This window comes from Vollenhovia emeryi, unplaced genomic scaffold (assembly GCF_000949405.1).
Source record: "Vollenhovia emeryi isolate VEMERY1.0 unplaced genomic scaffold, V.emery_V1.0 DF939191.1, whole genome shotgun sequence".
NCBI lineage: Eukaryota > Metazoa > Arthropoda > Insecta > Hymenoptera > Formicidae > Vollenhovia > Vollenhovia emeryi.
In genome coordinates this window covers 781,980-806,041 of record NW_011967175.1, presented here as the reverse complement: position 1 = coordinate 806,041, position 24,062 = coordinate 781,980, and the positions used below count along the sequence as shown (strand labels likewise).

General features: G+C 46.7%; 1 protein-coding gene across 1 annotated transcript in view; it reads right to left on the bottom strand.

The window, feature by feature from the left end:
• LOC105562298 (semaphorin-2A) overlaps positions 1 to 24,062 on the bottom strand; it is a 162,200-nt gene that overhangs the window by 16,723 nt on the left and 121,415 nt on the right. The window contains exons 2-3 of the mRNA XM_012013039.1: positions 14,439 to 14,526; positions 8,848 to 8,899 (exon numbers count right to left, since the gene is read on the bottom strand). Of these exons, the coding sequence (XP_011868429.1) occupies positions 8,848 to 8,899; positions 14,439 to 14,526 (140 nt within the window). The remainder of the gene's footprint in view (positions 1 to 8,847; positions 8,900 to 14,438; positions 14,527 to 24,062) is intronic.

Sequence of the window (24,062 nt, the reverse complement as noted above, 5' to 3'; positions counted from 1 at the left end):
TATTTGAGTGCCGCGGTATTCTTTCGTTCTTTTTCTCCACGTTTTAATGGCAGTCTGGGACGAGGCATTTTACACGACGACGACGACGACGACGGCGGCGACGGCGGCGACGACGGCGATGGCGACAAGGACGACGGCGACAAGGACGACGGTTGGAGGGTCTGTATGGCTATTTAAACACTTTCACCATAAATTCGCAAGAGGAGGCACTCGAGTTTCACTCGCACCGTGCAACGCCTTTCCTCTCGCACGGCAGTTCCCCTGTTCCACCTCTTTTTACTGCTAACCATGTGCGCGTATCATACCTTTTCTTGCGCGACTCGTGATTCGCGCGGCAAAAACGGACAACGTGAACGAGCGAACGCAAGGAATGCCGAGAGAAACGGAGCAATTAATAGCGATTAAGAGCGATGAGTTTCCGAGTCTTCAAGTAGAAATGAGATATTGTATGAAGGATGCGTTACGGTGTAACGATGGAAAGTGTCGATAAGATAACTTTGTTCTTATCTAATTCATCGACAGTAGTAATTGCTCCAGAATACAGCACGCACTACGTACAAGTTTGTTCTAAACGAAAATTTGATAATCGAATAAGAATAGACAACTTTTAAATGGCGGGGGAAGCGCGGACCGAACTTCGTGGAACAGCGCTGGCTGCGAAGGTGACGACGAAGATCGAAGAGGAAGTGCTATTGACAGTCACTTCGTCGGGTAATAGGGCAGTTTCGTAGTCTGCAATTACCAACATCGTTGAGGAACACCATCTGGGACGAGTCTGGTAGTGAGCTCCGTCGAGGATTCTCTGTTTACAATTTCGGTGTTTGCTCGACGACTGAAGAAGGTTTTCCACCTCAGACGTGGACTAAGAACAGAGACCGCCGACACGTTTCACTTCCGGAACGCAGTTTCTCTCGCGTCTTTCTTTTTTCTTTTATTTGTCTCGCCTCCGCATCTTCGCGTGAGGTTCTCTCTCTCTCTCTCTCTCCCCTGATTTCCACGCGTATAGACAGAGATGTATCGAGATGCGGAAAGAATTCGTATGCGATCGAACACTGTCGTGATTCCTGTCGTCCCTCGACCCTCCCGTGGCCCGGCGTTCGGAACATCCGGCAAAAATTAAAAGTGGGAACGGGACTATGCAGGTCAGTGTAATGAGCGCGAAAAAAAAATGAATTACCGGCAGAAGTTTCTCGCAATTCATCTCTGATGAAAGAGTATTACGTAGCAAAAGGAGTCCCGCCGCCGGCCCGGGGGCAAATTCATTTCTGGTACGCGCGAAGTTGGTGCCGCGGGAGCAAAATGGGGGATAGGAAAAATCAAGAAAATGGGGAAGTGTATACGACGACGAGTCCGGAAAATCGAGAAACAAGAGGTCCAAGCGGAAGTTCGAAAATTTTTCATTTCGTGCTCGCCGTTCGCGTTGTCCTTTGCTTCCACGGGAGTGTACTTCCGCTTGATTACAGGAGAAACTGATTTATAAAGGCGCATCTGTGAGACACTGCGAAGAAACTGCGACCATTCGGTAACCTGTTTGCGAGTTTGCGAGGGTGCGAGCGAGTAATATACGACGGAGGGACACATTGCCTCGCAAGAAAGCCTTGTAATTAATTTCTCGTCGAAGCGAAGCGAGAGCTTGGAAGACGATACTCGCGCTTAACACCGTGGCACTTTCTATATAGCCTGTAAATATATCGGCGCATAATGCAATTTACCAGCTTGTCGATAACGTTACGGTGTATATACACTATTTACGTACTTTACAAGAACCGTTCGTATGCGATAATCAGCTTTAGATGGTTCTCAAATGGAAACGCACTTCTCACGCGCTCATCAGAGAATAGACGAGTAGACGAAAGCCCTCTATTATGAGACAGTGGGTTTTCAACGTTCAAATTGAATCGCAAGTCCTTTTTCGCATTACACGATCTAACAATCAATTTTCTACCAAACAGACTTCACTCCCATGGCAATAAATTCATGGCGGTATCAACAAACGATGCCTATTGATTCAGCAGAAACTCCGCTATCTCATAATAATTTCCCCTCTGCTAAAAATACCGCGCAGAGAAATTATGTTAAGTGAAAGGAACTCGATAAGATTTACAAACGGAAGCTTTTCCGCGCACACTTGTGTTATCGGGAATGTGTTGTATTATTTTGCAAATATCTCGTCACGCGATTGTCTAATTCTGTTGCATCACGGATTTGCCGCGTCATTTCTAACGGTGCTTAAAAAATCGAAAGCATTATCGGCAACGTCGTGCCTGCGAATCTTGCAACAACTTTCCATTTGTTCGCGGATAAGGTGGGAGGGGCTTGCTAAAGTGAAATTTCGCTACGATCTCATACCGAATTCATCGCTGCAATAAACTCTGCAGGAGGGCAAATGCCCATCCGTCCCTAGTTGAGAGGGCTGGATGAGAGAAGACGGACGCGACGAGTTAGGGATGGATATTCCCGAGGAAGACACGGCAAGGAAGTTACGTATACAGGCGGTGGCGCGGTGCTAAATGTATATTTAATACCATCATTTTAGCAAGCAACGCAGGGTCGGCCGTTTATATTTCAGATGTCGACGAAATTGTTTGCCGGCGCGCGAGCGCGTAGTCGAACACGTGCCGGCTTAGGTCGGTCACGTGCACCTGCGTGTACGTGTGCATCGGAATGTCGAGTATCTCTTCACCTTCCGCGCATCCTTTCAATCGCACCGTATCGCCCGAGACTGCCGTATCTCATTCGCGATTTTACAGCGGTGTAAATCTCGCAGAGGGCTTCTTAATACTTGAGCGGCATCAAGCGAAGCTGCGCCTGGCCTGGTCCATCGGTCTTAGGCCAATCTCCCGCGCCGGGCGATTTTCGTGCAACGGCTCTGTAGGTATCGTTGCGGGTATAGGCGATCGTTGTCGGGAGAGACGTTGAATCCCCACTCGTTCCCGATTGGACGTTGCTTTATTGGACGTAGCGGTGGTTTATAGATTCCGATTTTCTCGGCGAGTCTCGCATTTGACTTTTACTCCATTTACCATCCTTCTCGCGCGCCCTCCAGCACCCGCGGACGCTTCCCGCTCTTCCACCAATCGCTTCCTGCTTCTCCTATCGAACTGCCGCATGCTTTATTCACGGCGCGGCCGAGCTCGTCTCGACCGGGCATCCAACGTCGGAATTCGTTACGCGATCAACGATGGACGACTCCTTTTCCACGATGGCGCGATCGATACGCTTGTATTGCCGATCGGTCAGACGACTCCGTCTTGCCGTAACGCTGCAAATCGACCCCTCTCTCTCCGCCGTATCGCGCAAACTTAAGAGCTTCAACGAAGACGTAACGCATAAAAAAATGGATGAGCTCGAGCGAGACCAGTCTTATCGTTCGATGCACGTTCTCAAAGACGATGCTGAAAATATAAAGATTGCACGGATGCACGCCCGTGGAAGTGAAATTACCTGGTTTCCCGGTTATAGCCCAAAACCGCAAAGCGGTTACGCAAGCTGCTGAATTTCACGACACCGAGCATGAATTCGATTGGAAAAGTTATTCTTCCTTTCGCTATGAGCAACTATCTTATTTATTTTCTAAACCTGCGCAATTAATAACAAAAATGCAGGGTTGGGGAAGTTACTTTATAAAAGTATCTAGTTACTCAAAAACTAACGAATCGTTACTTTGCAGTTACTTTCCCGGGGAAAAAAAGCTATGTATCTAATCGTATAAAAAATGTCGGATATGATAAAATTTGACCTGATTATAACCAATTTTTAATGCATCCATTTATAAGTATATCAAAGCATATGTGGTCAGATATAGTCAGATGAAACGGTATAAACATCTAACTATATCTGACCACATCTGCTTTGGGGAAAAAGGCCATATATCCAATTTTATCTAATTGTATCCATCAAGATTATATCCAATTTTTAATGCATTCATTTATAAGTATATCAAAGCATATGTGGTCAGATATAGTCAGATAAAACGGTATAAACGTCTGACTATATCTGGAATTAATAAACATTGGGTTGAATCTGATCAAATTTTATCATATCTGACATTACTTGATACAATTAGATGAAATTGGAACTATGGCTTTTATTCCCCGGGTACCTGCAATGAAAATAAAAATGTCAAGTCTTCATTTGAATCGTAAAGTGTCGATAAAGCAAGCAATCCAGTAGAAAAAAAATAGTATCGCCGCTGGCTTTACTCCTGTCGGAAAAAAGAAACAAAATTCGGTAGTTTCTGGTAGTTTTCCTTCTACAATAATGAATAACTTAAGATATAAGAAGTAAAATTACAACCAGTTCTAGTTAAATAATATTATAATATTTGTTAAGTAACGAGTTACTTCCCAACCCTGCAAAAATTCAATAGTCGAATAGTCTTCGAATAAACGTGTTCAACATAAACGTTGGTGTCTACGGTAACTAATATATCTACCGAATGTGTGAATCGTCTTGAACGGCCGCAGAAACTCGCGATCGCAAACTTTGTCTTAAAAAAAAAAGCGCGTTAATTGCATCGATCCGTTGTGTGTTGGCCACTCTTAAAAATGCCAGGACGCGCGCCTCGTTTTGCATGTATTCTTCAGACGTCGTGCAGGACCGTCCCTTTGTAGGATACGCGAGCTTTAAACCTCCCGGCCATCTATTCTAGCCACGTACCATAACTCGCCGGGAACGCGTGTGGTCCCTCAGGGCGGACGCACGAAACGTTTCTTCCCCTTATGAAATTGTAACAGAGGCAGGATTAGCATGGAGCATTGTCTCCGCAGCGAGGGGTAGGTTCACGTTGTAGCGATGTTATCGAGATCGACCCGCCTCGACCCGTCTCAAATGTATCCAAATTTCCATTCTCACTTTCGCTCCCGAAAATACGCCGTTTTAAATGTACATCTTAAATCTCGAGAAATATAGCCTTTCCATTGTTTTCCTTCTCTCTCGCGGCTTATTCGAACGCAACTAAATTCGATTACCATCCAAATGGAAAATTTATGGAAAATTTATGGAAAACGAGAGAAAAATGGACTCCGGACAAATATTCTGTCATAATTTCAGTGAATTCGAAGCAAGACGTAAGATTAATCATTACAGTCTTGGAAAAATTCATCATAAATACTTATCATTTAGATTTTAGAACGTTTAATATATTCATCACGTTTACGAAATTAATATTTAGACAACTAGGTATTTGATACTTTTCGCCCTTACCGTCTCCCGCCTGACTTCGGTTCGTTTTAACATACTCGCTCAACTTACGTATACATAACTAATATTCTCTAGTCGTTCTGACCCCATTCGATATTGTATCTCCCTCGCAGCAGCCGCAAGCGAATCTTCTCGCTTCCAGCAGCCGGACGATCATCATGCATATATGTAAAATGCGAAATTGTATCATCCTACGCGCGGTATTCTTTCTTGCGTCTCCTTCACCTCGCGTCCACGTATCTCGCTTTCCAGTTTACCCCACGACAACGTTCCCCACAGACCGAAATGCTCCAGGGACTTAGCAGAGGGAGCGAAAGAAGGGCCGATTCCTGTGGCCCGCGTTAACGTTTTACGGCCGCACACCGCTACGAATAAAAATCGAAATTCCATGCCCGTTAATTCTCAATGGGATCGAACTCTGTGGCGATGGCAACACGCCGACCTCGCGATGCGATTTCATTGTAACTGAGCCGAACGGGCCGAGCAGCATTCGCATCGCGAAAATAACGGCATCAGACGGCGATAAAATTTGCCACAAAAAAAACAAATCTAGCAAAGTTCTCGGCTCGATACATTTCACGTTTTATAACGCGCACACGTTTTATTGTTTAACGCACATGAGATTGTATGACGTAATCGCGCAAATAAGTTTATCGCCTGCGCGTCTTGGTAGGGAAGACAGTCAGAATTATTGCGTCGTTGCTTCATCATTTTCTCCAACTTCGAGGCGCATGTGGATGCAACTTTGTCGCTATCGTTGACACATTTTCGCGCAAGGTGCCCGGCGGAAACCCAGCATGTGGAACGTAAGTTACGTTCGTGCAAACTCTATATCGCTCCGTGGTGAACGCTCTGGAGTAACTTGAGCAAAACGGCTCGTCCGTGCCGAATAACTCGCGCGTGTACATCAATTCGCTTCGTGTATCTATTTAATGATCACGAGCGACCCCAGTGAAATGCCCGGAGGCGAGGAATAACTATAACGCTGTGCTTCGACGTTTTCGCGTCTCCGGTTCCTATGTGTCCAGTGACCGCATTGTCATCCATGTTAAAATTAGTTTCAGCGCTACCACAATCGTCGCATCTGGCATGAAGACCGACGAGAAATGTCAGGACGTAGTCAATGCTCGTCCCCCCCCCCCCTCTCTCTCTTTCTCTCTCGACAGGTGGTGGATTCAACTATACAAATATAATTGAATTTTCAATTCCGTCGTTTTTCCCGCCACATCGGAGCATCGTTTCAGTTTTTTCACCACCTGTTAATCCGTTTGACAAATAATTTTTTCTTTCGAAATTTCTGTGTAAATGAGACGAGCACGATAGACACAGCAATCTCGTAAATTTTTTATAGAGTGACGTGTCGATGATCTTTGTATTGCCAATATCTTTTCTAAGAAAGCATATGCTTTTGCTGCCGTAAAGCGATACTAAAATTACCCAGAGCAAGTCTCGCTGAAATAAAATGTTCCGCTGGGCGTATACATTGGCCGGCCAAAGTGTTTTGTTATACCATTGAAGCATCCTTCACCTCTTTCGCGGGGAAAGTCTGAGGTGACCGCCTATTTTCTCTAACAGTAGAAACCGACACTGTAAAATCGCGATAACGCGCGGAAACTCCAGCGTTGCACGAAGTACCCGAAGATACGAACTTCTTGCCGGAAGCTGTAGGTCGGGAGCGCGGGATAGGTCGAGGCAGGTGGAGGAGTACGGCGATTTTCCAATTCAGCCGCGGGGCGTTCGTTGTCTCTCCGAAGGGAACAAATCGATGAACAACGTCCACGATCGGATTTCCCGGTTAGAGTCAACCGAATGAACGGAATCGTAGATAGCCACCGCCAGGTGGAAGCGACTCGTCGCATCTTGTCGCAAACGGGGAGGGTTAAAAAGCAATTTTCCCTCTCCGGCTGAGCGTCTGGCAGCTGACCACCGTTCCCCGGCGCAGAGGCATCGGAAGTAAAATCTCAACGTAGCAATTTTGATTCAATCTCCAACGACCAGGCGCGTCGCGTACTAAAACTCACTCGATAGCATTCGTGTACGTAAAAAAAAAAATATATATATACATATATATAGCCACGTTTTGAAAGTATAAGAACGACAAAATGGAAGTTGTCGGCTTAGAAGAAACGACAGGAAACAAAAGTATCCTGTAATTGTGTGCGTGTACGTGTGTAACAGTGCGCAATTAAGGGGTCATTCCACATTAACGGCCCAAAAACTATGCTTATCTTTAACAATTTGAATTGTTTGATTATATTGATTAAAATTGATTAACAAGAAATCAACAAAATTCTTAATCTATATGCGTGTCGCTATGTCCCGAACCTCAATTAAGAATTTATATTTAAAAACAACAAAATAGTGCCAAAAAAGTTTTAAAAAGTACTTTTCGAAACTTTTTCAAACTGGCACCATTTTGTTATTTTTAAATAAAAATTCTTAATTGAGGTTTGGGATATAGCGACACTCACATATAGATTAAGAATCTTTTTGATTTTTTGTTTCAGGTAAACCTGAATGATAAAAGTCATCAACGCAGCGGACTTGCGTCTTTTTTTAAAGGTGTAGAAATCGCTTAATTACAAAATTTGTTGAAATTATGACAAAAATTTTGTCGCGTTATTTAAGAGTGTCCTAATAAATCCCGAAAAGATTTATTTCATTGTATGGTGTGTTCACCGTGAAAAAAAATTGTTAAAGCCAAGCACAGTTTGTGGGGCCGTTAAAGTGGAATGACTCCTCAAAATGCACCTGTAATTATTCATTTCTCGTGCGATATGCATAATTCGTACGATACGCAAATATGCACTTTGCGAATACAGTATACGAGCTTTTAAACCGAGCCCCGCCGGGCAAGGGAGAGCGTGGAAAAATCATTGTACGATTCGTCCACAATGGGTCGCTTAGCCGGCAGATACGCGTCAGCTGTCCCGATGACGTCGGTGTCGTTTCGCTTGGCTATGCATGATTGACAGTTTTATGGGGACGAGCGGAGCCCACTTTCCGAGTTACGGCCGGGGTCTGGTTTTATCGCCCTCTCTCAAACGGGGACCAAACATTATGCGACATTTGACGCTAATCGATACGAGGACGAGGGGGGGCGGCGGGCTACTCGCGGTACGGCAAACTAAGTTCGTACTGAGATTTACTGGCAAATGAATTCTTTATGTGCGCTTCAAACAAAATGAATTTAGAGCTTATGGTAATACTCTTACAGGTAATGCTCTAAATTCGCGTTTCATTTTTTTTAATACTATGTATAAAATCCCATCCCATTCAGATTTCTTTGTAGCTCTGAAGTACGATTACGAAGACCGGTATCCTCGCGTTTGAAATACGAAGGACGCTCACTTAAATATATTAAAATCGAACTTTTTGTCGCACGTATTACGTAATTAAAAGTTATAAACCCTGTTAAAGTTGTATGAAGTTGTTTCTAGAAGCTTCGTCGTGCTGTAACACAGGGAGGGGGGCACGTTTTCGCGTTTAAAGCTAAATGCGACTTTAATTATGGGTTTAATTCGTTAAGTTGAAATGTAAACAGCGGGGCTCCCGATGCAAACATCAGATGACGCGCGTTACCACATTAAGCGTTAAACGCACCCAATAGGGAGCCGAATGTACAAAAGTCCGGGGGCAACTCACCTCGCAGTTGGAATGACTGATGTTACTTAGATTTAGCCTGAAGATCTTGTCCCTGAAAGCAGAAGAGGAAAGTTTCGTGTTAGCGTAACGGTCGAATTAAGCGTGGTCGCGATAGACGAAAGGGTCGAGGGGTAAATTTTCATTCCCAACGTCTGCGAGATGCATTACTCTCCGTGACTCGACCCTACCTTATCTCGCCACGGTTATGTATGGTTGTGTAGCGCCGCGGCACTTTGCTTACGGCGAGCGCTGGGCAAACGGCACGGAATTTCTATGAGGGTGGAAAAGGAGAGCGAAGAGTAAAGTGGGACGAGTTCCTCTCTGACCGAGTTCCGCGTTGTCTTTTCTTTGCGCGGCGCCCGAAGTCACGTCTTTCTCGTAGCGTTTGTTTTTATTAGGATTTTATTCCTCGGCGGAGATCGTCGTTCACGTTTCGAGACTGACGGGTAAGACATAATAAGGACCCGGGTCGACGAGTCGAAATAAACCGCGCGGATTACGCCGACGCGCCGTCAAAGTTCTCTCTCACGGAAGTTGATACGATACTGCCATTTAGAGTGATTTCGCTCCGGCCGTCGCGGCATTAATTTCGCATTCCGACGTATAGGAATGATATGTATTCCGATCAATATAACAGTGAGTCGCTATCAATGCGGGAAACCGCGACGATTTTCATATAAATCTCTTCCGCGACCACCGCGGCGGCAATCTGAGGCGGTGCGTTCGATCATACGTGAAAGGTATACGCGCTGCTGGGCGCCACCGATCGTAAATCGAATTTACCCAGTTTTCAAATGTGTGTGTTTCGCAACATTAACGCCGGCGCGCCGCATAACTTTATCCCAATAGCCATTCATCATCGCCTTTCAATAGAAATACGCAGTCAGACGGAATGCGCTCGCGGAACGTGAAAAAAGGAGAGAGGGGAGAGAGAGAAGATGGAAGGAAGACCTATCCCTCAGCGGCTCTCCTTTTTCATTCATTCTGTGCATCGCGCCGTGAAAAAGTAAATACCGATGTGGAAAAACAAATCCGTACTTTGGAATCTACCCGCGTCGAACTTTCGTCTCGGCGAACTTTTAGAGGGTTTAGCAGGTGGAAAGGAAACGCGCAGGGTAAGGGGGAGGGAAGGCGAGTATCGCGTCTACGTGCTGGCACGTCGCTCATGCTCGCCGAAAGAAAAAATTCGTAGGAAAGTAATTTGTGGGAGAAACTCGGCGTAAAGGGCGGGCTGCTGCGAAGTCATCGCTCAGTCGCTTTGAAATCCAATTGGTAAAACGTGCGTAATCAAACCGAGAAATTACTTCGCCGCTGAAAATCGCAGAGGAAAAATTTCATTAAGATCTCATTGACACGCTTCCACGAGAAGTGGAACATTTTCTAAAAATAAAGAAAGTGTTACTTGAGAATCGCGGAGGGGGGAGGGGGGGAGGGGAAAGAATTCGGTTCAATTTAACATTTTACATCGCCTTAAGGGCTTTCGAGGGAAAGTTTAATTAAAATCTCGAGCAGTTTGCCGAGGTCGTACAGCAATTTCTTAAACTATTAAAGACGCCTTGTAGACTCGCGGAAGAAATTTCAACAAATTTCATTGCTAATTATGCAAATAGGGACAAAGACTTAATTAAAGGGCGGATCTATATAGCGGATCCGCGAGACGCGTCCAAACAATGCCCGCGTATGACCGCACGGAATTGTCCGTGTTTCCCGTCCGAAATAGGTCGGCGGTTTGAGATAACAGCTGCACACACGCCGCTTTCACGTCTAGCGTAGGGTTTCACTTGCGTAATACGGACATTTTCACCGTGGGGCGAGAAGGAGCCTGACGAATGCCGGGCGAAATCCGAAAAGCATCGTTGTCTGAATTTGTGGTTGTGCGTGACGGACAGCTCTGACCCGGGATGCATTATCCAGCGCGTCGAGATCTCCACACGCCCCCCCCCCCCTCGCGCCGCTCCTCTCTCCTCGCTGCTCTACCGGGGAATACATGACAAGGGCCAAGGGAAGTGGCGTTTGCAACAGTGCTATTTACCCCGACGCCTTCGGGAAGGAGATGTATATCCGCGAGAAGAGATGGATTTAACATAATAGAACGGTTTTAATAATTCCCGGTATAAATCAACGAATGCGCGCACGTTACGTCCGCGTTTCAATAAACCGCGATGCGGCTCTGACGTTTTAATACGTCACTTTTCGTAAAATAATAGTGAAAATGAACGTGCGTGCGAGCGAGCGGTGAATAATGGCGCGAATACGGGGCGCGGATGGACCGTCGCGATTGAAATACGCGATTTAGCATGAATTAGATTTAACCTAATTCTTCTATACAATTTTATCAGCTGCAGCGGATAATCCGTTAAATCGATATACGACATCCGAAGTGCCAACATCGTCGAAAACGTCCGGGAAGGAGAGAGAGAGAGAGTGAGAGAGAGAGAGAGAGAGAAAAAGGTAGAGGAAAAGGGCTCAATTGCCCACGGTTGGCTCTGCAATGCCGCAAACCTCTGTGACCGTTTTCACCTCGCTAACACATTCGCGATCGTAACTCACTTCTCTCGCGCTATCTCGAGCTTTTCCCAGGTTGTTTCAGCGAGCATTACGAGGCGAAATCTCTCCATTGCGTTTTCCGGCAACGGTTATTGGGGACAATTAGGAGGGAAACCGATCGCGACTAGACGCGACGCGTTAATCTCCGATCGCGGTCGCTTCTCCCGGTCGAATTGTCGCGGCCGCGACCGGAGGTTTCTGGCGAGAAGAAGGGCAGGTGCGACCGAAGCGAGACGAAAATATGATCGACGAAATTTTTACCTCGTCCCGCTAGACGCGCGGCAGACGCGGACATGGATATAAGCGAGCCACGTATATATTTTTTTTTCGTTTTCGCTCTCGCCAGCGGCCTCTGGCTTGATAATTGGAAGCGTTCAATTAGCGTACCTTAATTGCGGAGCGAACCGCAACGCGGGTGCCGATTCTCAAACTACAATTAATGGCTATCACCTTTCTAATTAACGAGGAACGATGCTCGCGCGTGTATCGATCGTCGCGAACGATAACGGAGGAAAAACGGTACCGCGAAGAACGACGGCTACAGCGAGGCTGTGCGCGAGAGAAGAATCGCGATCGAGATCACGCGAGCGAAACGACGTATAAAAGATCGGGTGCTCTAAAACCATTCGAAAATTATACCCCCGCGATCATAAAGGTCTAAATATCTCTTATCGTTGAAGAAGGAATATCGAAACGATTTCCTTTCAAACTCTTATCGGAAATCTCTTCGATATTGTAGTTTCGTAGATAGATACGTATGTATATGCAAGACGACGCAAGCACGTGGAACGAAGCCAGGAAACGGGAAACGTAGAAGCCGAAGTAGCCGCTTTCCTTGGGAAATGCAATTTATCGTAACTGCGCTTTTCCTTTTGTCGCCCCATATGGCGAGCTCATCCCAACCAAAGATGAAAGAGAAGGAGAGTGAGGCAGAGTTATTCGAAAAGCGGAAGCTTTTATGCGATTGTGACGCTTTATTTTCCCGCCGTACAGAAATATGAGATTTATACCCTTTTTAATTTGATTTCTCTTTACGCTCAAATTAGTTGTTACCTTATTCCTGTTTGCATTATTCACAAAAGGATCGTACATTTTGCGCGCGCTGGTATCGATATTAATTATTTTACGATAAATATTTTGCGCGTACGTTCGTCCACCCGCGGAGAGATTGAACCGTAACCAATTTTGCTACCCGCGAGTTAAATCAACGTGAGAGTCTATCGAATAATTCACGAAGCGGCGAAGTCAATCGAGCGCGCGTCATCCCGTTGACGAAAACATACACGCGTGTTCGAATCGTAGGCGAACTTCGTAAGACGATCTCTGGTTCCGTCTCACAAAGGGATTAAACAACCGTCGTTCCCGTTGTCTGCCTCGGGATTTCTTCGTATCCGTGAGCACTGGCAGACCATCCCCCGCTGCGTCTCCATTATCAGGGCTTCGTAACATTTTGCTGGCATTTACTAAATTAAGGGGTGGGAGGGAACACAAAAGAGAAAGGAAAGCGGGGAGAACGTTAGCGGATGGTTGCCGAGGGTGGCGGCGACAGAAGCGGCTGGGACCGAATCAAGAAATAATACTCCACTGAGATAATGATGTCTCCCGCTCCCCCCCTCTTCGCTCGCAATCTGTACCGGGCCCGGGCGTAGGACCGACCCTTTCGCTCCCGTCGAGTCACCATCGAGAAAATAGTAACGCGATACTCGTGCGAACAGCAATCGATCGATCTAACGGATTTAACTACGCGGCTACCTAGGGAATGGCAGGGAACTTTTCGTGGAACTTTCAATTGTGGATTTTAATAAGCATGGAAACGAACTTGAGTGCCTACAAATGTAAGATTCGTCAGATTAAAGATGTGAAAAATAAGTTAGAAGTCAGAAATTTCGTTGTACAACGTGTCTTGTCATCAACGTTAGAAAACAGAATACTCGTCTGTTTAATCTGACGGATCTTACATTTGTAGGCACTCGTGTAAGTTTGTTACCTGAAGAGGACCGGTATTACTGGCCGAAACGCTGTGTTTTATTATAATAAGGAATTGCCAGTAAGGTCGTTTCCATACTTATTAAAATTCTTGATTTCTTGACTGGCGTCACTAAGCTGCTGTTTGATTGGTTCAATTACAGTTAGGATGCCCGAGAGAATCTGAATCGAGATGAGAATCAGGAAATATTAAAAGATAGATGAGAGATGATAGAGAAAACGTAGATGAGAGCCAAAATATTGGTCATTGTCCGCGATGCGCATTAAACTCGCAATATACAATTTCGAGCGCAATGTCTGAGGCTGTTACGTTTGAAGGATGAAATAGCAAATTCATTAATTCTGAACCACTGTTGACACGGCGTTTTTCATTTCCTCGGCAACCATAATTGCCGAGATCGTCAGTTTCGATTTGTATTATATGTTTGCATTTCTTGCCGTTTTCTTCCGCGGCTCAAAGGCTCCGAGTAAATTGCCTCTCTGTAAAGTGAAACATTTAGAGCGAGAGAGGATTCTGATCATCTCCCGTAAAGCGAGGCGGACAAGTAAATAAGTCCGCGGTTTTCGCGAACAATAACAACAAAAGTAGTAAACAGAAATATGCATACAATCGCGAAGTGAAACAGCTGAGTACCGCAGAAATGAAAATGCTCCCAACATTCCCCCCCCCCCCCCCCTCTCTCTCTCTCTCCGTCCTCCGTAAATATGCGAGCATTCCATATCTATGCGACGATAATTATTATCCCGAAAGCTGATATCTGTGTAACGGGTAATCCCTCAAAGTTCAGATTATCCGATTACTCGATGACATCGGAAAATTCAATCAAACGGCACGATTCCCACGCTTCGCGCACGTTGTAGAATTTTAATCACAGCAATCGTAAAAATCCGCAGCGTACATACATACACGGGGCACGTACACGCATACACGGGGAAGCGGCGCGCGCTGACGTAATACCTCTCTGTCCTCGGGCTTTGACGAGGGAACGTCGCAACTTTTCCCGGGGATTTTCATGGCGTGACATTTTATTACGGAGCCGGGAAAAAGTTCTACTTACATAGCTCCGACATATAGGGCGTCCCTCTTACTGTCCAGGTAGAGCGTCCTGTAGTACAGCATGCCGCAGCTGAATTCCCGCACGTGTTCTGAAAGCAAAAGTAAATAAGGGGATTAAATGCGACGTCGTAGCGCGGCGAAATTCATTTTCCGCGGCGCGGAAACGCGGCGGAGCCGCCGCGGCCGCGAGGACGCGGCCGCGCCGCGCCGCGCCGCGCCGCGCGTTCGGTGGATCGTTAGATTTTCATTACGACTTTTATAATAACGGCCGGATAGAGTAAGGCGCCGCCCTACCTCGCCTGCCGACCTCGCCGGTAATCCGGCTAAAGTCAACTCTGACTTATCTCTACCGTAAACTCGTCGGAATTACACGGCACGTAACGCGCGCTCGACATTTTCGTTCCATCGGCCAGCGCGGATCCGCTGAAATCCGCGCCGCGGAAACGTCGAAGATCAACTCGCGCGAGGAGCCGCATGTTAATATTAGCGAACGAAGCGCCCGCGGGAAAAACTTTCGCAATTGTCTTCGCTGTAAATGTGAGTTCTCGCGCTTTAGAACAAATTCTGGGGCAAAGAAAGTATTTAACTCCTCTCGGGTTTCGCCTCGTGAAAATTTAAGAAGCGTACAATTTCGTCCCCTTGCGACTTTAGTAAAAGGAAGAAAAAAAAAATAGCGAACCCGAGAGGAAGAATACGTCGCTGGCCGTCGGGGCAAACGCGATAACTGTCGAGCCGCTTAAGAATATCAGGTCAAATCGGTTGCCACTCGCGCGTTGACCTAAAGGGCGTAAAATTCACGCGCCAAGCCGTTGCCACGCCAACGAGGAAGAACGGTCGGCGCAACTCCGGCCTCTTCCTCTCCTTCTTTTTATCTCATCGACACTGATCTGCTTAACATATGAAAGAAAGCAGCCCCTTTCTAAATATACTCGTTCCACTACGGGCTAACAGAGCGCGAACAATACTATATTTTATACGGTATCGGGAGGGGCCGACGTGGAATGAAAGGGGTTCTTACTCTGGAACAGAGCTACTCTTCCCGCGTATCTATCCCTTGTTCCGTCTCCCCCGTCCGTCTTTGTCTTTTTCTCTGGCGTCTCTCCTTTCCCTGTATCTCCATGCGCCAAACCCTTCGTGTGTTCTCTCTCTCTCTCTCTCCTTCGCGAGTGCGCGAATGTGCAAGCGTGCGCGGGGGATGCAGGATCTTGCTTTATCTCCGCGAAACGACCGACGTTACGCCACGGTCCCTCTAATGTCGGACTTATTCAAAACCGATGCGCCACCCGTAGGTCGTTAGATCGGCCCAGATAGACCACGGCTAGACTGCGCTCCCTGAGGGATTTCGAAATTGATATTCACTCGCGAATACGGCCGCATTCGCGTCCTCCCCCTTTTTATCCGGATATTCGCGTGAACGCGCGCCCGTCTCCCTCAGCCACGTAGGCATATTCCACGCGGGAGTTATCGCGACTTTATCATCGTTACGAAGTTGTATCTACACACGGAAGACGACATCCGCACCTGCCGCGCGTTGTATCCGAGTTAATGTAACTGTTGCATCCTGACGGCCGCGGGCGCTTCTATTTCTGACGGCCGCGGATAAAATTGGCCGCGCCGCGACTCGCACGATTGTTAATGGGATAAACGTCGCCGCGCGACGCAAGTTCTATTTATGCAGAGCCCGGACTCGCCCTCTTTGGTACAACGTTATTTATTAAGCGCGCAGCGTAAAGGGAATACACGTTCTGAATTGTAGTAATAATGTGTCTCTCGTGTTGTACCCACTTTTGTACGTTCATTCAGCAAAACTATTCTCGCAAGATATACGCAGTCAAGCTAGTCGGCGCGTAATTTACACGGCCATTCTCACGGCACTCCGTTAAACGGTCGCAATTAGAGCCTTCCTACGGTTTTACAGTTTCTCCGTATCGCATAATTATTCGATAATTGTTACATTATTTTCGATTGCATCGCGCGCCAATATTTGCTTAATTAATTATATACGATACGTGTATAATATAAATAATTAATCGTTCAATATTGATGCGCCGGAGAAGCGCGTGACGCCGCCGCCGCCGCCGCCGCCGCTACCGTTGCCGAGTTCTCCGACAAATATTTACCATCGTGTAATTTACTGCCATTAAAAGACGTTCACGGCGCGTACGTGCGCAAACACATAGCCTACTTATCGTAAATTACTTGCAACGCACTCCCATAAGAACGTGCGCTGAACTTGGAGGGACGATACAATCGCTAATCGAGGTTGTTAACGGTGCGTGATAACGCCCTAACGACCCTAGTTGCGGAAACCATCCATTTGAATTCGGTGGTTCCGGCAACGGCCTAATACCTTTACAGTATTTCTTAATTAAGCACACCGAGAGGGTATCAGCGACCTAGAATCGTTACGAATCTTGCTATCACGGCCATTATATCTGATAAAAAAAAAGGAGGGACCGCAAAAACGGGGGATCGTGGGGGCAGAAACACCGTTGCTAAATATATAGACGCACGAGCGTAGGAATTGTTCTGTACTTGGTTGATTCGCGAGCCAAGTGGTTGGCCGGGGTACCTTTTCATTTTTTTTTCGCGCGCGCAACGTACACACGCAAAAGTTATACGCACGTGCGATTATCTTATGTAAATAAGAGCAGTTAAATAATGAGCCGTTTATCGGGCTATAAAGTTAGAAATTACTTTGAGGATAAGCATCGTTTTGGCTTCCATGCTCAGCTGAGATAAATTCGGAATGAATTTTTTCGCCGAGCTATCGTTGATACTGTTGATTTAAATCCTGCCAACTTTATGAGTTTCAATATGTAACGAGAGGACGATTCGCTCTTTAAATCCCTCGTTCGCGTCATGCCCCAATTCCCTGGTCTTGTGTACACGTTTTTGCATCTAAATGCATTTCCCTTCGGAAGCCTTTAATCGCTATTTGCAAAACATCCGGCTTCGGTCCAAGCAATAAATAATCCGACTTTCTGAAAAACTCATTTGATTTACCCCGCAATGTTATTTTATCACATATCTCATCAATACACGTTAATTTTCCTCCAACATGCGGCCAGAAAATAAATTCCACCGCGAATTTTATTCGTCCCCTTTTCCCTGTGTCCAAATAAGACAATATATTCCGATATATTTTGGCGTAAGAACCGAGATGCTAAATAATGCAAAAAGATTAAGCGCTCGTGAGTGTATCTCGTATTTTCGTATTTATCTTGCATAGTTTTCGCTAATCTGATTGTGTAAATAACTCTTCCGTAAATTTCGCAAATGGCGCATTCGACGGGTAGACGGGATTTATGTAAAGTTCGCAGACACAAAGAAGCAGACCGCATCGATGGCTGCAAATCGCGACAATAGAAATTATGAATCAATGAGCGTTGAATGGAATCGTCACAGAAAGGCAAATGAGGACGATGAAAGCCCGGGTAATCGTATGAGCAATCAGGGGATCTTTATTCTTACCGCGATAGCTCCCGAGATCGCTTCGCATCCACGCGAATCGATTTCAAGCCGATGTCATTCAAGTTTAATAAGCTCCAAACCGCGAGCACGAAGCGTACGTATATACGTGCTCCCGTGAGAAAAGTCAAACGCGACTGGATTACCGGGTCGCTGGGATACAAAATCGCGATATGATATTTTCGACAAGCACCCCAGGAGACGTGGTAAAATAAAAGCGGCGGTTATTTTTGAGAGATTTACACCGTAGATCTGGCCTGCCGCGCGCGATTTTCGCCGAGGTCGACGTTAATACGTGGCCGCCACACACGTTTTTCGTGTTCGCAGCTGATCTTTATGGCAGATTTATGCAACGCGCGCCTTATCGGCGGCCGGACGAATCCTGGAGCACGTGCAGAACCAATACGATCTCTCCCTATCACGTGCACGAAAGGAAATACGAAACCATAAAGAGAGCCCGGAGTTGCAATTGAATAAAGTGAGGCCGGCGGGGCCCAACACAGCCCGCACAATGGCAGATTAGGCGCGCGATCATTTTTTACATTCGTCTGGCTTCGTTCCAGCTGACACCGGCATATGGCCGCCAAAGATTACGAGGGTACCGCCGCCGCGGCCGTGTCCAATTTCCAACGTTATTATTATTTTAATCCCTTGAGCCCCGAGGCAAGGTGCCGCGCCGTACCCGCGGCGGATAGCGAAAATATTCTCCATCGCGGTAATTTCAATTGCAAAAGCGCCCTTTTTAGCTTCCTACGATCCATCCTCGCTGCGTGCCGCGGGTATCCACCGCGCTGACTTTGAAAAATGAGTTACATTCTGCGCGATGCCGCGGCGCGAGCGATCAAATAGATTTCACGTATAATATGCAAAGGGACGTATTACGTCAAGAACTTTTGTTTAAGACTAACAAATTACCCGGTAACAGTGAGTTATATTCCGACGCTCTTGCGACTCGCATCAACTTCCACCGGTGTGAGTTATGCGAGTCACTTTTTAAACAGATATAGCCTTCGAGAGAAAGGACAAACGTGCGCTTTTATTGGGCGCGGAGTACTTAGAGCTTCGGTTGCACCGGCGAACTAAATAAAACCTGTTTCCGATCGAAGGTACACGTGGCAACAAAATTCAGGACAAGGTAACACGATACAGGCGGAGGGGAAGAAGGAGAGAAATCTCGAATGTCTCTGGAGTCTCGATTCGCAATCGCTCCCCGGTCAAGGCACGATCATCGCGTGGGATCGAACCTGCTGACGCGTTTCGAGGACCTTTTATCCGGTGTGAAACGCGTCTTCTATCCTCCGTGTCTGTCGGTGGTTGGTTCAGAGGGGGGTCAAACTAGGCGTGTGTATGCGCACATACTCGACCACCTCGGCCGCGGCTCTTGACAGAATTGACATGTTTGGAACTCGTCTACTCCGCTTGCGGATTCGCCGGACCCCGACACGACAATACACTCTTCTCAAAACCGAAAGTCCCAGTGCGAGCGCCGCCGGGCATTGTGCAAACTTTCCAGGTTTCCCCGGAGTATCGATCATAGTATGCGTCCGATACCTGTCGTTCGTGTCGTTAATCGAATTTGCCGAAGAACAGTGGTGGATTTATAGTTGGAGGGGTCTGAAATCGAGCAGCATTTAGGGACGTTACGGTTCAAGTCTCCCTTCCAGTTAACGCGCTATTAATGTACTGCCACGATATCGCTGGCTGAGATCTAAGAGTATCGAGACTCTTGTACCTTGTTTTTCGGAACACGTGCGGCAACCGAGCGTAGCTATGACGACGATTACAATTTCATTTCACCCTCGTGGCACGAGTTCTGATCGAAGTTTACCAGGTGCGTGCGAATTCACATTTCGCCTCGGTTATAGATTCGGCTGCCAGGGTAACTGGGGGGGATATAGGCTGCGGATTAAATGGGAGACGAGGGTAGTCGACCGGAGAAACAGTTCTCAGAACGCGAGCTGGGTGCCGCAGAGAGCGCCGAAGATGCAGGGGCGCGAGTTTTGCAGCAACGATCTTGATAATAACCCGCTGCTTTCCGACCCGTTTGCCTAATAAACCGACAAACGTGAATGAACGGCTCGGTCGAGGAATTCGAGGGAATCGTTTGCAACCGCGGGATCGGACGGAGAAAAGGGCACAGGGCGGGGCAACGTCGCGGAACGTGATTGCGTAAAAGTGTAGTAAATGCGAAATTCGAGAGAGCAACGAAGGTTGAAATAAAAATATCCAGTCGGTCTAGGCTGAACGTAGACGCGCGCGCGACGAGAGGAAAAGAAGCGGAAGAGGAGTGGGGTTTCGTTGACAAAGTAAGTATAACATAGGTATGACGAAGCAAAGGGAGAAAAAGAAAGGGAGCAAAAAGAGAGTCCAAAAGAGGGACGTAAGAGAGGGTGAAAGCGGAGATGAAATGGGGCAAAGCGTGGCTGGTGCGCGGCGCACCGCCACGTCACGCCCTTCTCATTAATCAACCCTCTCCCAGTTGCCTCTGTCTCTATTTCTCTCCTTTTCCACCCCTCTGTTTATCGTATCCACTCTCGCTGTCACACTTACAAGATCGTTTACTTCGCGGAATTTGATTATCGCATATTTTAATCTAGATAATAGGGGCCTACGGCGCTCAAGAAAATGTGTAAGAATGACGGGGCGACACTTTGATCGGCCGATTGATACGCGCGCTCATAAATTTAGAATTACACTCGGAGGTAACGCCGCCAATTTGTTACACAAATTGCGTATCAATGAGCTGGAAAAAGAATACTCGTCGACGCGATCGCCGAAAGTTCAGCAGTCACAGCGACGAGGGATCGCTCTAAACTCCCTAAACAGTTCTATTAGTATGACAGTTCAATTTAGTTAAAGGCTCATTAGGTTAATGCATCGCCGTCATGCAGTTGTACCAGATTTAGATCAGATTTACTCCATGGGTCACGTATCAGAAGCACGAAGTGGAAACACCATTCTAGCCTCCCGCTCCCTTCCTCCCCGTCGCCTTTGCACCATTCTTAGTTAGTACGAACATGAGCTCCTTGATAGTTCCTCACAGCGAACTATGAACTTACTTAATTGGTAGCACGATATCCTCTCCCTATAATTGATCAAGTTGTACAGAGTCATAACGCACCACTGAGAGAGTCATTCCGCTAAAGAGAGAGAGAGAGAGAGAGAGAGAGATCGGATACTTATAATATAGATTCTACGTATAATGAAGAAATCCATTTTCGGCAAGTATAATATTTTTATCGTTCCCTTCCACACGTATATACGCACACACACACGCAAGGTCTGATATTCCGTCGTTATAGGAATAATTGGATATCTATTTTTAAATCCAAAATTGATTTTGTGTGACATATCTCTCGATCCTTTTTTTTATCTGATAAATTGAGATTGAAATAATTCACAAACGAGGTCAATATATAAAATGGCTCTGTGCAAGTTAAATATCCCGCTTAAATATCCCGTTGAAAATTGCGAGATAAAATGCGATTAAAAAATATTCTAACTCAGCGGAGGGAAATATTTGAATCGAAGCGGATGTTTGTTACAAGTACGGTCGACAATGTCAAAGTCGAGCTGCGCAAAATGGTGCTGGCATTTGTAATGCCGGCGCAGCGACGCAACAGTATAAAATGGAGATTGGACGAAAAGCGAATTATGGCGCGACCACTGCACCGGTTGACAGCTCTCTCACAGTTCACGCTCGATACTGCAACCGTCATGGCTCGACCTCAATAATAATAAGCATTTCGATTGATCCTTTGCACGATTCAATTGTTTATTCGGGCGTTTTCACGTACGCGAACATCTACTGCGTTTGACAGACACGTTTACTCCACAGATACAACGCGCGTGCATTGACACTTTCGTTTTATTATTAATTCTTCATGTAAAAAAAAACTTAAAAAAGGAGGCGGGAAGAGGTCTGTTGCCCGTTGTTTCAATTCTCCGGAGCTGATTTTCGTTTCATACTCTTACGCGGAAAGATTATCGATAAGAGCTATCGGTTTTAGCTTATCCGCTATCGATTTTATCGTCAAAATGACTACGGAATCTATCGCTCGCGATAAAGCCTGCGTACCGCGTGCACATTAAAATATCCTCGTCGACAAGCATATCGGCGTCAGGGACGATGGTGGTGGGCGCAGATAAAGACCGAGCGAGGCAGGCGACAAAAAGAGGAGCGAAAAAAAGGGAGGGCGAGGGTGGAACGGGGAAATAAAAAGAAAACGCCGAGAATTTTCACTGCCTCGCCACGGCCGGACCCGTGCGGCGCGAGCGAGAGAAGAGAATGAAAGAGGATGAATAAAGCCTGAAATAAATTGCGTTATCTTTTCGTTCCACGCGTACGGCTACCGTCGCTGTACCCGGCGCAGCGTGCTGCTGCAGTCACCACCAACCGCCCATCGTCGACCCCCTAATACCTTTCCTGCACGCGCGGGGCGGGAAGGCAGTCATTTTTAGAGGGCTCTTCAGGGTTTTTCTATGGCGCGTTTCTCGACGGGTCTTGGACTCGGATGTTATATGAAAGAATACGCTCGAGAGATCTACTCGCTTCCACCTTACTCTTTCTCTCTGTCTGTTCTCGAGGACTCTCCTTTCTTATTGACCTCCCCGCCCCTCCCCTCGCCTGCGAATCTCTGATTCATTCGGCACCGGGATTTCCTTCCTTCGCGCCGGTCTCGCGCGCGCGCGCAAAGAGGTATCAGAATCTTTCATCGTTGCTGCTAAATCTCCTAACGAGCACGTGGAATCGAGGCACGTTCCCTCGACGGACAGATTGTAGACGCGCAACTTTCGCAAAACTAATGCTATACCTGTCCCTCCGTTTCCACGAGTTAAAACCGCGGTTTAGTATTTTGAGCTGGAGCACGAATATCATATTTTATATACAATCATTTGCATAAATATACTCCATCAATGTCTCGTAAATTTATAATAGGTCCTTCACGTAGATTCGTCGACCCTGCAGTCGCGCCGCTTTTACGCTTTGTTCGCGTGTCAGGTTCAGTGCCAAATGTTGAGCAGCAATATTTAGATAATCTTTCGCAATCTCTTGCCACGTCTCTATCGCTGTGCTCCGGCTTGACATAGATGTTTATCAGAAAAACGTTTTAGCAGAAAAAGACGTGAAAACAGGAAAAGGGTAGGCCGCTCTATTACTTTCAGAATTTCTTAGATCGCTAATCAAGATTTGCCAAACGTGATACAAGGAGGAAATAGCGCGGGGATATGTCAAGGGAACTGGTATACAGAGAGCGCGATGGGAAAAGAGGCAGAAAGAGGGCGAGCGCGGGAGGGGAAGAAAGAGCGAGAGAGAACGAGTTAGCCCGCGATCGGATCTGCAGACTCGCGTTTATCATCGTCGGCGAATCTACTTCGGGGGCTGTAATCACCTCCCCCTCAGCCGCTGCCGTTCCTCGCTAATAACGAGTTACAACCCTTCCGCCGTCGGGCGAGGCCGACGGAGCGAAGGTGGAGAGGAAGCGAGGGCGGCCACCACGATCTGAGCTGCGGGGGTGGGAGTAATTGCCAACGTAATCACACACGTTGCACAAACCGTGCTCTACCCCCTTTCGCGCGCACAGAACTGACCCCTCACGGCGCGCATCCCCACGGCGGAGGGGAGATCCGTTTTTGAGGATGATCAGATAGATGCGACCTCCGCAAAATGTCCCGCGGCTACTAATCCTCGCCCTTTTTCGCCGGCGCCGAGCGGGAGGAGGACTTTTCGCACTGCAGAGGCACGAAAAATGTTTCTAACGCAGTAAATTTTCACTTATCTCCGGGAAAACAACGGCGGCGGCGAGATATATTTTCCCCCGCGAACGTATTCGCGCACCGAAAATATTGGAATATAAAAGTTGGTCTGCGGTTTCTATTAACACCCGGGCAAGGTAGGAATTGAAACTAATGGATGACGGCGATGATAATGACGGCGCGAATTAAGAATGTGATCAATTTTCTTTAATGAAGATGCATTGCGATATACACACTGTAATGTAATTATAATGTAATTCATCTCATTTGCATATCATTTTGCGAATAAACGCGGCCGGGAAGATTGACACTTTATTTATTACAACATATTATGGCGTATTACGATACAATACGCTGCGAGTGGTCAACAAAGTTTTTTAAGCGCATTATTATCAGT